Source organism: Prionailurus viverrinus, chromosome A1 (assembly GCF_022837055.1).
Source record: "Prionailurus viverrinus isolate Anna chromosome A1, UM_Priviv_1.0, whole genome shotgun sequence".
Classification (NCBI taxonomy): Eukaryota; Metazoa; Chordata; class Mammalia; order Carnivora; family Felidae; genus Prionailurus; species Prionailurus viverrinus.
The window spans coordinates 141973592-141987812 of record NC_062561.1 but is presented as its reverse complement, the minus strand read 5'-3'; the positions used below and the strand labels follow the sequence as shown (position 1 = coordinate 141987812).

At 44.5% G+C, this 14221-nt stretch overlaps 1 protein-coding gene across 2 annotated transcripts in view; it reads right to left on the bottom strand.

Annotated features, from left to right (window-relative positions):
* PDE8B (phosphodiesterase 8B) overlaps positions 1 to 6747 on the bottom strand; it is a 240810-nt gene extending 234063 nt beyond the window's left edge. For both annotated transcript variants that reach the window (XM_047858220.1, XM_047858231.1), the window contains exon 1: positions 6371 to 6747. In XM_047858220.1, the coding sequence (XP_047714176.1) occupies positions 6371 to 6724 (354 nt within the window). In that variant the 5' untranslated portion in view covers positions 6725 to 6747. The remainder of the gene's footprint in view (positions 1 to 6370) is intronic.
* Positions 6748 to 14221: the final 7474 nt, after the last annotated feature.

Genomic DNA, 14221 nt, shown 5'->3' with positions numbered 1-14221 from the left:
ATTTGAGTTTTACTAAATCAATTTGCAAAACTCATTTGGGCTTACTAAACTTTATGCTCCATTTAATAAGGAAAAACTGGTGAAAAGGACTAGCAAGGACTCCAAAAGCTGAGAACTGAATTTGAGCCTGGATCATGCCATGTCAACACATCTTAAACTCCCCCTTGCCTTGCAATTTCCCATCATGCAGGACATGGCCCAAGCAGGGCAGAGACACGCAAGTGGCTATGATGGCAAAGCAAGATATAAGGACTTGCAAACCCCAGTGGATCCTGAGGAGAAGTCAAACCTCAAGAAACCAGACTGGGACTACATGATCTAACACTCTCCCCATTTAGAGACTTTACAGCCAACCCTGGAGGCTCTGAGTCCGACTTCATAAATGGGTATGAGAAGCTGCCCATACAGAAGCAAACTACAATGAAGGCGGGGTTTATGACTAATATCCCAAATACATGCAGTACTAGCCACTCTGCTAGAGGTAGCCCCACATAATGTCAAAAGTCAATTCATTTAAAAGCACTGGTTCTCAAAGTGTGGTTCCCAGATCAGCAACACCAACATATCCTCAAAGCTTGTTTAAACTCCCAGTTCTCCCCACAACTATATGGTCAACTCATCTACAAAGCAGGCAAGAATATCCAATGGAAAAAAGACAGTCTCTTCAACAAAAAGGTGTTGGGAAAAATAGATGGTGACATGCAGAAAAATGAAACTAGACCACTTTCTTACACCATACACAAAAATAAATTCAAAATGGATGAAAGATCTAAATGTGAGGCAGGAAACCATCAAAATCCTACAGGAGAAAACAAGGGGCAACCTCTCTGACCTTGGCTTCAGCAATTTCTTACTAGACACATCCCCAAATGCAAGGGAAACAAAAGCAAACCTAAAATATTAGGACCTCATCAAGATGAAAAGCTTATGCACAGTGAAGAAAACAATGAACAAAATAAGGTAGCCTACAGAATGGGAGAATATATTTGCAATGACATATTTGATGAAGAGTTAGTATCCAAAATCTATAAAGAACGTAACTCAACACCCCTCAAAATAAACAACCCAGTTAAGAAATGGCCAAAACACATGAATAGACATTTTTCCAAAGAAGACAACCAGGTAGCTAACAGACACATGAAAAGATGCTCAACATTCACTCATCATCAAAGAAATGCAAATCAAAACCACAATGAGATACCACCTCCCACCCATCAGCATGGCTAAAATTAATAACACAAGAAACAACAGGTGTTGGTGAGGATGCAGAGAAAGGGGAACCTTCTTGCACTGTTGGTGGGAAGGCAAACTGGGGCAGCCACTCTGGAGAACAGTACAGAGGTTCCTCAAAAAGTTAAAAAGAGGGGCGCCTGGGTGGCACAGTCGGTTAAGCGTCCGACTTCAGCCAGGTCACGATCTCGCCATCCATGAGTTCCAGCCCCGTGTCGGGCTCTGGGCTGATGGCTCAGAGCCTGGAGCCTGTTTGCGATTCTGTGTCTCCCTCTCTCTCTGCCCCTCCCCCGTTCATGCTCTGTCTCTCTCTGTCCCAAAAATAAATAAACGTTGAAAAAAAAAAATTTTTTTTTTAATAAAAATAAAAATAAATAAATAAATAAATAAATAAAAAGTTAAAAAGAACTACCCAACAATCCAGCATTTGCATTATTAGGAATTTACCACGATTTCATATATTGAAAAAAAAATTTAAAAATTTAAAAATTTAAAAAAAGGAATTTACCACAGGATACAAAAATACAGATTCAAAGGGGTACATGCACCCCACTGTTTACAGCAGCATTATCAACAACAGCTAAACTATGTAAAGAGCCCAAAGGTCCACTGACTAATAAATGGATAAAGAAGATGTGGGGGACACACACAACCACACACACACACACACACACACACACACACACACACACACACACAGCAGAATATTACTCAACCATCAAAAAGAATGAAATCTTGCAATCTGCAATGATGTGGATGGAGCTAGAACGTATGCTAAGCAAAAGAAGTCAATCAGAGAAAGACAAATACCATGATTTCACTCATATGTGCAATTTAAGAAACAAATCAGGGGGCGCCTGGGTGGCTTGGTCGGTTAAGCGTTCGACTTCGGCTCAGGTCATGATCTTACGGTCCGTGAGTTCGAGCCCCGCATCGGGCTCTGTGCTGATGGCTCAGAGCCTGGAGCCCGTTTCAGATTCTGTGTCTCCCTCTCTCTCTGACCTTCCCCCATTCATGCTCTGTCTCTCTCTGTCTCAAAAATAAATAAACATTAAAAAAAAAAAAAAAAAAGAAACAAATCAGATGAACACATGCGAAGGGAGGTCGGAGAGAAGAGAGGAAATAAACCACAAGAGACTCTTAATGATAGAGAACAAACTGAGGGTTGATGGAGGGAGGTGGGTGGAGGGATGGCCTAGATGGGTGATGGTATTAAGAAAGGCACCTGTTGGGATGAGCACTGGGTGTTATAAGTGATGAAGCACTGATTCTACTCATAAAACCACTATTTCACTGTATGTTAACTACAATTTAAATTTAAAAAAATCCAAATTGTCAGGGCTTACCCAAGGCCTAGTAAATCAGAAACTCTGGGAATGGGGCCAAGCAATCCACATTTTAACAAGCCTTCCAGGTGATTCTGATATACACTAAAGAATACTTAGAGAACAAAAATGACTTTTTCAAAATGGTTTATCCCTCCCCCAAATAACTACCAAAATTATTAGTTTTTATTAATTATCATAAGGTCAGAAAAATATTTTTCCTTTTTTATATACAATCAATTTGGGTTTGCCCTCACTGATTCAGAAAGCCATGGGATGGATAACATAGAAGTCGTTAGTGACTCAGGCGCACCCTCTTCAAAGAATCTGCGTTAGGCTCTGCTTACCAAAGTTCACGGATATTCACTGAATCCCCGGCATCTACAACGGAGTACGGCACCAACACTGGCTGAGTGAATAAATGAGCATGATGAATAGAGGAAAAAAAGGGAGTTGGTGATGCTGCCTATCAACACAGAATCATTTGGAAACTAACAAGGTCCTGCGCCTGATCCACAATAGTTAACCCACCCGGAGACAGCTGCAAGTTGACTATACTGTCAAGGCAGACAGTTGTAACTGGCTGCTTCGTCCTGCCTGCCTCCCAGCTGCAGCAGCTGGTATGAGAAAAGAAGACTTACAAGAACCACCTGATCTTCTCAGAGACAGGTTCGACCATCTCCTCAGGAATTCCGAACAAGCATTAGACAACTGGTACAGTATGAGGAGCGGGCATTCTGCAGCCGTCTCCTGCTGGAGTACTATTTTTAAAAAGGCAAACCAGAGGGAGACAAATTACACGGAAGTTGCATTTTTACAGCAATTGGGAGACAAATCTAACTTCTTACCAGAAATGGAAACCCATATGATATCATTGTACTGCATAATGAATTATTAATGCTTGTAATTTTTTTAATAAATTAGGTATTCAGGAAGGTTCCTGTTGACATCATGTTTGACATCATAATGCTCCATCATTCTAAAAGCTTAATGAGATGAATTATTGCTAGAAAAGGGAGAGAGAGAGATCAAGCACACATTTTTGCACTCTGGGGAATAGACCAGAGACCAAGCAGATAATGAGAATATGGTTTGGAACTGATGTACAAAGAGGAAATTAAAAAAAAATAAAATAAACTATGACAACCCACTACCACTGTAAATAGGACCAAATGGCAAAGACTTTATTTTTCCACCTGAGCATTTAGGGAAAGGGGGAGGGGAGGCATGACGAGCAACTATCTCAAACTGTTAAGGCAGAAGAATTCTTATTCTAAAAAAAAATGGAAGTAAAGTTTTTATAAAATTAACTCATCCACAAGAGTATGGAACACGTGAATATTGGAAAAGATAATACTACATTGAGTCACAAGTCCCAAAAGAATACTACTAAATATACTAAAGCAAGTCTGTGATAATAATTCTTTATGATTTGTGTAAAATAGTAACTCTGGTCTCAAATTTAATTTCAAATATATAGTTTCTGAGATCTACACATGCAACTTAGCATTGAATTACTGAACCAGCAGTTTCATTCCCAGCATTCTTAGTAAAGGGTTGGACTTAATTAAGCTCTTATTTGGAAATCCTGTTGATAAAGCAATGTGAGTTAAATTCCTATTCAGGTCAAGCCTTTAACACTTCAGTCAAGCAGCAATGATATTTCTACAAGTTTATACTAGCTGCTAATAATTGGGACTCATTTTCCCTCCAGTTTTTACTCCATTTGCTAAGGAGCCTCTTGAGGGAAGTATTAAAACTTGGAGAGTGAATTCATTCATGATTCTTTCAATAAACAAACATGGACTAGCTAAAGTTGCCAGGTAGTAAATTGGGATTCTTGCTACTCTAAAAGGCAAAAATATACATTTTCGCTTACACAACCAAAAAATGATCACAGAGTTCATAAGTTGTCACCAGTCTGAACTACTTCATATCTTCGAATTTCCTGTTCAATGAGAAATCAAAAGCTATTAATTTTTTCTTTTAATGTTTATTTATTTTCGACAGAGACACACAGAACGCAAGCAGGGGAGGGGCAGAGACAGGAGGAAACACAGAATCCAAAATAGGCTCCAGGTTCTGAGTTGTCAGTACAGAGTACAGCGCGGGGCTCGAACCCGCAAACCGTGAGATCACGACCTGAGTCAGTCGAAAGCCCAACTGACTGAGCCACCCAGGCACCCCAAAAGGCTATTTTTTTAAATAATATCCCTATTTAATTATTTCACCAAATATAACATTTTAATCCCATTACATTGCTAATGCCCTCCCCCCACCCCGTGAACCAGTGGGCGGAGGGAGGGAAGCTTAACAAAAGAAAAATATAGTGTTCAGCACGTGCCTCTATAACAAATATTCAACTGATAAGTTGTACTGTCATGAATCCAGGTCTCCAGTCTTTGGATATTCTGTCATCATACAGTTAATATTCAAGAGCTAGAAGAAAAAGCTTATACCTGGTACACCATAGGTACTCAATAAACGGCATTTTCATTATTGTAATTATCATATTATGTGACTATTACCAGAGAAATACCACAACTATAAATAAATCTGGTTAAGCTTCGTGTTCAAAATCAGATGCTGTTACGTTAAGTTCACTAAAAGAAGCTTTTGGTCTCCCAGACTGAAACCCTACATGGCACTCTTCACCCTTCCACTGAAGGCTGGCTTTATCCAATCAAGACTAGGAGCCTACTCACACTAGGCCAACTGTTGAACAACTTCTCAAGTGTCAAACATACAATTGTGTCTTTCTCAAATAATCCTTGCAACGGTTCCTAGTAATCAATTGCCCATGTAAAAGCTGCGATTCTAAGTAACATGACCAGTCATAGAGATGTATTTTTTTTCCTTTGCACAACGGGATGTGTCATTGTCATTCTGTTTGCTACAATGATAAAAGGCCCAGTGGCCAGATTTACACAATTAAAACCCTCTTGAATTTAACAGTATTTTGAGAACAGGTGGGCCTATTAAAACAATCGCTTTTCTTCTGTCATTAAAGAAATTGCTAGTGACTGCTTTAATCATTTAAACAATTTTTTCCACTTCCTCAAAATTCCACTCTCCTGTTAGATGAAATGCATGTTCAGAATCTTCGTCTTCAGACAGCTGCACTGCGCTGGAAGCCACTTCCCCTCACTGTAGCTCAGCTGACCCTCCAAACTCACAGCCAGGTTCACCCAATTATGTCCAAGATGCAGCCATCCCCAAGAAGTGACAAAGAACAGGTCTCACTCTAGTCTCCTTCCTCTAGTCCCTTCCTATGTCTCTCCACAAAACACAAACACCCTTATTCATTCACAAATCCCCACACTCGATCCCTGTGGCTAAGACTCCGTGCAGCTTGGCTGGCCTTCCCAGGTGAAACGCTGAATACGAGGCACTATCGTATCCTTGCACCGGGGCTGCACCATTCACCTGCAGGGCAGACAAATCCAGCCCCGCGCTCAGATTTCATTCAGTCAGACTCGCCACCCAATGCTCTCAATGATATCCACCCCACCTCCTGAGTTAACGGAGCCACAGCCTTCCGGCCCTCAATGAGAAATCGGCCAACCCACCAGCTTCCCACCGCGCTCTCTTCTCCACCCGGTCCCCCAGAACCAGCTCCCAGGACCCCTCCAGGGGTCTCTTCTGCTCACATTTCCCAGGCCCCCACCGCTCCCACACATTTAAAGTAAACTCCTCCTTAGTGACAACCTCCCAAACCAACCGCGTCACGACCACTCAACTCCGCCGGAGCCCCCTACTCGTGCTAGCCCCGCCCGGACGGGGCGGGCGGCCCCCCACCAGCCTGAGCCGTTTACCTTGACGCTGGTGTAGCTGGTCTGGGTCTCGGCCTCCGCGCTGCTGCAGCAGTGGCGCCTCCGGCCCCTGCAGGTGGTCGTGGCGGGGGCTGCGGAGCCCGCGCTGCTGCTGCCGCTGCTGCCGCCGCTGCCCAGCTCAGTGCGGGCTCTGCGGACGCGGGCGGCCCCGGGGGGTCCAGACGCGCGGCTCCGGGGAATAACGTCGGCGGCGTCGGTCTGGACGAAGAGGCCGTGCAGGGGGGCGGCGGGGCCCTGCGACACGCTGGTGGTCTGGCGGGGCGAGTTGGACTCGTCAGAGTCCCGGCAGTAGATCACGCCGCTCTGCGAGACGTGGATGCTGGGGGCACAGCCCATCCCTCGGCCGGGCTTCCCCGCGCGCCCGCCCGCGCCCCTGGCCGCCGGGACCCAGGGCACCCACGGCCACCTGCAGTGAGGGGGCGGGCGCCTCGGCGGCTGAGGAGGCACCCGAACTGCGCGCCCCCCGACCTGCCTGGCCGCCCCTCCGTCGGACTCGCCGCGGCGGCCCCCGCCGAGCCTCCGGGGGCTGCGCGCGTCACCCCAACTTTCCCTTCTGGGCCATCTTCCTCCCCGAGCAGGAGAGCGCGCACACACAGCGCCCCGCGCGCACCGGCGGCCGCCACCCTCCCTGCCGCGGCGCCCCAAACACGCTCCTCTCGCCTACGGCTTCCCCTCCTCCCTCTGCTCCTCCGGCGCCGCCGCCCAGCTGGACCGCGCCGGGCTCCTGCGCCCGCGGCCCCTGGGCCAGGGCGCCCGCCCGCCTGCACCTTCTTTACCCACTTTCGGTCCGCGCCCGTCCCCCTCCCTCCCTCCCTCGCTTCCACCCTCCTTCCTCTCCGGGTGCCCCCGCTCCGCAGCCGCCGCCGCTCCGGCCCCACTGCGCCCCTCGGCCCCGCCCGACGCTCCCGGAGCTCTCCCCGGCTGGGCGAGCGTGCCCGCCGCCCCGCTCGGCCCACGGGGCTCCAACGCGCTGCAGCTGGCTCCACGCCTCCGCGCCCGCCCTCCTCCTGCGCGGTCCGAGGCCTCGTCCCTTCTGTACCCGCTGCCCCTCGCGGCACACACTCCGTGCCGGCCCTGAGGGCTGTGTACCCTGGGTAGCACTGCAGTATGCTTCTCGCCTTTCACGAAGGAACACATTTTACCGCATGCCTGAGCAAAACACCAAGACGCCCCTCCCCAACAGCCCAAGCCCACCCAATTGACTAGCTTGCCTCTCGGCATACTCAGGGAGCTAAGGAGAGACCTAACGCTTCTGTAGTCCACCCATCACTTCCCCCACATACTCTAAGAGCTGAGTTGAATGGAGTCTGAGTCTTCAGAACAAGGCCATTCCATGTCTAACCTCAACATTTGGAGGTTCATGCCAAGGGATGGGAGGCCCTGCAGCGGAAAGAACCCATAAACACACACAAATTCCCCCTAAGATCCATGCAAGGAACATAAAGAAGCCGCCCACGTGGTCCTGGGCTTTCTCCTCCAGAGTTTTCACCTCCTGCTTGGGTGTCACCTAATTTTCACCCTGGCTTCTACCCCATCCAGCCTCCTGCTGTCACCTGCTGTTGCCCACACTCTGGGCTGGGCATTCAAAACTGCCTTCCCTTCTTTACCTGAATGAGGCACACATGAGCCAAGCTCACTCAAGGAGGATAAGAATACCTTTAAAAGCAAGGCTGCCATTCATCCTCCCCATGATTTGAAATGTGGATTAGAGATGCTAGACACCACGGCCATTTATTCATTGGTTCTTGCAGTGATTCCTGGCGGCTGCCAGAGGCACAGGGGAGAAATGAGACGGTCTAAGAAAGAAGTCAATCTAGAGTTGTTGACAAGAGCAAAGGCAAGAACACAGAGTCATGGTGCTAAGTACAAAGAAATAAGTATCCAATTTGAAACAATTTGTTTGGTTCTTCACTTCCTTTCTTTCTTAGTCAACTTTTAAAGTGGCTGAAGACTTCCAGTGACAGCTCTTAACTTTAATAGAGAAGCAAGGTGTCACCCCGCATCTCAAATTCAAATATAGAAAGGAAAAACAACTAATCTAATTCTATCTTTGTTTCTCTGCTTTTCAGGTTAGTACTCCAACTTTCCAACTTTTTAGTCTTCTTTTTTTTTTTTATGACATGAAGAATTCTCCAGTTATTGCAGAAAAAGTCTATGCTGTGTTTCTAATGGACAGGCAAATTGCTCATAAAATTTCTGTGCAGGTTGGGTTCCCCAAGACGCTGTGATGGTGTTTAGCAGGCAAAAAGATTTATTAGAAAGCCTTCCTAGAATCACCAACTGGAAGGGAAGGAGGGAGTGAGGCAGGAGAGATTGAGCAGAAGGAGAAACTAAGCTAGAATAAGGTCTTAATGAAAGCCTCAAGCATCCCTGCAGGAGGGGAGGGATTCTGCAGTTGAGATGACCTTTCAGAGTCATCTGAGGCAAAGCTAGGAGGATGGGCCTTTACATCCCCACTAAGTGAATGGTAGGCTATCTCAGCAACGTTGGGCAAGGCCGCTCTCTTCAACTGAACCAATCCCCTTATGAGACTGACAGCTGAACTGAGGGCTTTCGGCCGGCAGCTCTCCCCCAGCTAGAGTGTTCTCTTTTTCCTGGCATCATGCCTTCTTCCTCCACAGTTCCCTTCCAGGCTCCCTGGGTCCATGCTTCCTTGGCCCTATCCATGCCAATAAGAGCACCACATTAAATGGTCGAGACTGAGAAATAGAGATAATCATTCATTTGAAAAAGGCCCGAGCCTCATGGCTGCCACCTGCTCTACTTCCAAGGGACTGTTAAGAATCTGAGGAAACATCATCAAAGTGAAATTATAAAAGCACTGTTCTCCATACCAACACCTGATGTAATGTTAAGTCAGGAGCTAATCATTCCTAAAGCTCATCTATGATTCTTTTATATGTACCCATTTCAGTCATCCTTCAAGGAGGGGCGGCCTTTTTTGCAGTTTAGAGCCATGCTAATTCTCATGCTACAGTGTCCACTTCGTCAGGGTTTCCTCTAAGAATGTGGTTACTATATTGAAACCACCCAGAGAAGAGAAAAGGGCCAGTCACTGGCTGAGGCTTTTCAAGGCAAGAAGATAAAACAGAAATTACAAGCAATCTTCTGGTGGAGAGCATTCGAGGCTGAATCACGAAGGGACAAGGTTCCCCAGAAACAAATTTAGGTTAAACTTTCTACATTAAAGAAAGATTAAGCCTTGACAGAGTAGATAACATCAAGGTACCTATCAAATAGTACAGAACGGCTTTAGTATATGAATTGAATACTTTGTACTGGGACCAGTGCCCTTCACTGAATGCTACTCTTCTGAGCAGAAGATGGAATGAGGGAAATGTGCGAAGTATCCATTTTTCCACCTATTCCCAGAGCAGCAAGAGTTCCAGTATCCTCCTCAGACACAGCTCCCACTGCCAACTCTGGCTTTGTAAAAGGAAAAGAAAAAAAAGGTATCCCTATCATCTCCACCAAGTGTTCCCAGTGGGAATGTATAACCTCCCCCTAGGATTGGCACTGCTCTGGTCACTGAAACACGTGGAAGTGTGGAAGTGTGCAAGTGAAGGAGAAATGGCTTCACTGAAATCATTCCCTAGCTTAGCTCTGAGGTCTGAGTTCTTGCTTGGATACGTGATTTCTGGACCGATTCCCATGCCACAATTTCAATGCATTCCAGGACAAAAGCAAAGTCTACAAGCTCAGACACTGCAGATAAAATTTAGGCTCAAGTTACATAATAGGGCCAGAGAAACCAACATTATAAAACAATTAAATTAAGTGAAAAAAAAAATGTAGTTACAGTCAATGTCCAAGAAACAAATCAAAAGAAAGCAACCTAAATCAGAAATGTCTTCAAAAACTAAACCTCAGATATGTCCAGGGTCAGCTGAATGGCCTGTATGTTTTATACTGATGTCAAATAAGAGCTTATTTCAGAATTATGACCCAGAGGCACCGTAAGATCATGAACAATTAAGGTCATTTCCCATTCTAAAATGGCATGACTCTTCCAGAACTCCTCTAAAGAAGCAGAAAATGTGATTAATACATTGTGAATGATTCTTAACCAAAAAGGTTAAAACAACAGCAGCTTTCTGATCGATCTTTAGATAACCAAACATTTAATCAACCAATCAACCTTACAGAGCTTCTGGATTCAAACTACATTCCTAATGGCAGAGCTTTATTGGAAATCTAACCACCTGATAAGTGAAATGAGACAGTGTATTAAGAAGCCTGGTACAGGGGAAGGTTCATTGAACTCCGAGTGAGGAGGGCGAATCCAAAACCTACTGCTGCCTCTTATAGCTGTAAAACCTGGGGCAAGTCACTTAACCTTGGGCCCCCAATTTCCTAGGTAATCTCCAAAATCTCCAAATCACCAACATTTGGGGATGCTATGAAATTTTCACTTCCTCTTCTTAAATTATTTTAAATTTAGAAGAATGGAATCTTTGAACAGAATGAGTGATGTCAAACCTGACTGCACATCAGAATCATCCTAAGGAATCTGTCAGAAATATAGCAGTTCCCTTGTCCCATCCCTGGGACTTAGATCCAGGGGTCAAGGACAGGTCCAGCATCTGCCAGCAAAGAAAGCAAGTCTAGTGTACCCTTTCTACAGACTCCCCTGGGAACTAGAGTAAAAGTCACATTCCTTATAGGAGCCTACCAAACCCTACCTGATGTGGCCCGTACCTGGCCTTTCTCAGCCCTCTTCCCTCTTGCCCTCACTCTCTCTGCCTCAGGCAGACTGGCCTCCTGGCCGCCTCTCCAGGAAACCTAACATTATTAGCCAGGAGCTCTTCCCTCTGACATGGCGAACTTCCTCACTCTCCTTAAGTCTCTGCTCAGATGTCATCTATGTAGCAATTCCTGTTTAAAATCACAACCCACAAACCCTCCATTGTCTCTCCATCACTCCTGATTCCCCTCAGCCTGCTCTAGTTTTCTTCTTTCATGGCGCTTAGCACCTTCCAGCTTATTATATAATTAGCTCCTTTATTATTATGCTGATTGTCTATCTTCACCCACTAGAATATAGGCTCTACCAGGGCAGGAACTTTTTGGTTTCTTAGTCACTGATGGCTCCCAAATTCCTAGAACAGTGCCTAGCACATAGTAGGTGCTAAAATATTTGCTGAATGAATTTTTTTCTCCTATTTCTTCCTCCTTTGCCTTTCTCTTAACTGTTATGACTCAAAAAAAATTTTTTTTAATCTTTTAATGAGAGAGTTTTATGTTCTATGCTCTTAGTTTTTAAAGTCAATTTGATCTAGGGGCGCCTGGTTGGCTCAGTCGGTTAAGTGTCCAACTTCAGCTCAGGTCATGATCTCATGGTTTGTGGGGTCAAGCTGTGCTGACACAGCTTAGAGACTGGAGCCTACTTCAGATTCTGTGTCTCCCTCTCTGTCTGCCCCTCGCCCATTCATGCGCGCTCTCTCTCTCTCTCTCTCTCTCAAAAAAAAAAATTAAAAAAAGTTTTAAGTCAATTTGATCTAATAATCCTCCTTTTGGTAATATACATCAGAAAAAGGCAACAGAGAGGTGCCTCGGTGGCTCAGTCAGTTGAGTGGTTGAGCCACCACTCTTGGTTTCGGCTTAGGTCATGATCTCACAGTTTCATGGGTGCAAGCCCCGACTCGGCTCACAGAGCAGAGCCTGCTTGGTATTCTCTCTCTCTCCCTCTCTCTCTGCCCCTCCTCCCACTTGCACTGCTCTGTCTCTCTCAAAATAAATAAATAAAATGTTTAAAAAGCCAACAGAATAAAATGATTTATACAAAGATGTTTGTAATACTATTTGCAATAATAAAACTGGAGAGAATACAAACATCAAACACTTACGGAATGGCTCGAAAAACTACACCAACATGTCAGAACACCACTATTTAACTGTGCATAGATGAAATAATGTTAGGTGAAAAATATGTAGTATATGTAGATTGATTACAGCTATGCAAAATGTGTATCTATCTGTCAAGGCTCATAAGTGAATGTAAAGTGACATAGATGAGAAATAGGAACTTACTTGATTTCTTTTTCTGAAAAACTTAACACAAAAACATGTAAATGAATAAGCATTATGTTGCCTAATATCGCCTCCAAAAAAAAAAAATTAGCTAAATGTATTTTCTTTCAGGAACTTCCACTGATTTTTTTTTCCTTCAGACAGAAGATGGAAGATGGAAAAAATTAAAGAAGGAATCAGAGATAGATGGAGACAAAGAGAAATTAAGTGCATACACATTTACAAAAGAAACACTGAGCCAGACACAGTACACAGGCAAAAAGAAAGTGAAAGATAAAGACATAAGGAGCCACTTACATGGTGAAATATTCCTGCCAAATGGGTATACAGATACAGGTCCTTTAAGAATTATACATTTAACTATAAGTGCATCACTTCTTGGACCTTTTGCCATGTACCAAATGAAATTTAGGAGAAGGTTTGGCTCGTAGGACAGTTTTCCTATGCCAGTTGTAAAATATGCAAACAGAGAATATGTAACAAGAGATTCAGCCAACATCTGACTTCCTAAGGTCAATATCATTAAAATGGAATCCACTGTGCACTGGGCCCTGAATCCATGTTACACAGAAGTGATCCAACCTTCCCAATTACAATAATACCTCAGGAGGGACTGGCTCAGTGCTAGACACAGAGTCCAAAATATCTTTGCTACTCAACTTCAGAATTCTCCTGGACTCAAATAGGCTATGAGAGATACAACATTCATTTCCAAAAAATCTTGTAAATACATTTCACAAGAGTATCAGGCATTAAAATATATATACAAATAAAACACACAGTATAGCCCTACTTCAAAGGAGCTTATAAAGCAATCGGGTAGATGGGACTTACACACAAGAAACGACAGAGCATAATACAAGAGTGTTAAGGTATGAGAGCAAAATTGAGTTGTCTGGTCAATTCTTTATAGTAGTTCTGACAACTGGGGAAGGCCTGTTGGAGAAGGGCCATGTCAGCTTTTCAAGTGAGGGAAACAGTATGAGCAAAGGCCTAGAGGCAGAACTAACCTTGGTGGATTCAGAAGACAGTTAGCAGATGAGATCACTAGACAGTGTCTCCTGAGGGATGGTAAAATTAGAAGGGGAAGAAAGAGACAGAAGTCCAAAGACCCTGAAACTTCTATACATAGTCGAAGTCACTGTTGGTTCCACCATCCGTAAAGAAACTCTGGATTTACAAAACAAATCTATTGTCATACAAAATAAATTTGTGTCTGCCAAATTATTGAATGTTGGCATTTTAAAAATAGTACACTGCCTGGGGGCGCCTAAGGGGCTCAGTTGGTTAAGCGTCCGACTTAGGCTCAGGTCATGATCTCATGGTTCTTGAGTTCAAGCCCTACATCGGGCTCTGTGCTGACGGCTCAGAGCCTAGAGCCTGTTTCAGATTCTGTGTCTCCCTCCCTCTCTGCCCCTCCCCTGCGCCTGCTCTGTCTCTCTCTGTCTCTCAAAAATAAATAAATGTTTAAAAAAATTTTAAAAAATAGTTCATTGCCTGGCTTCATAAATACCCAAAGAGCACTTTGAGTTTTGGCATATTCAAAGTCAGGGTACAAATTATTCATTCATTAATTCAACCTGCCTTGAGATATACATAAAGCAAAGCACATTTATTTCTACATTAGTGTGCAATTTCCTGAATGTCTCTTGAGTAACAAAAAATGGTCAGATCCCTAAGCAGGTCCTCCTCTGCCTGCATGCCCTTTGCTAGGCATACCGTCTGCTCCAAAAGATTTCATTCCATGATGTGAGGCCAAAGTCATCCATTCATTCATTAATTCACCAAATATTTACTGAGTGG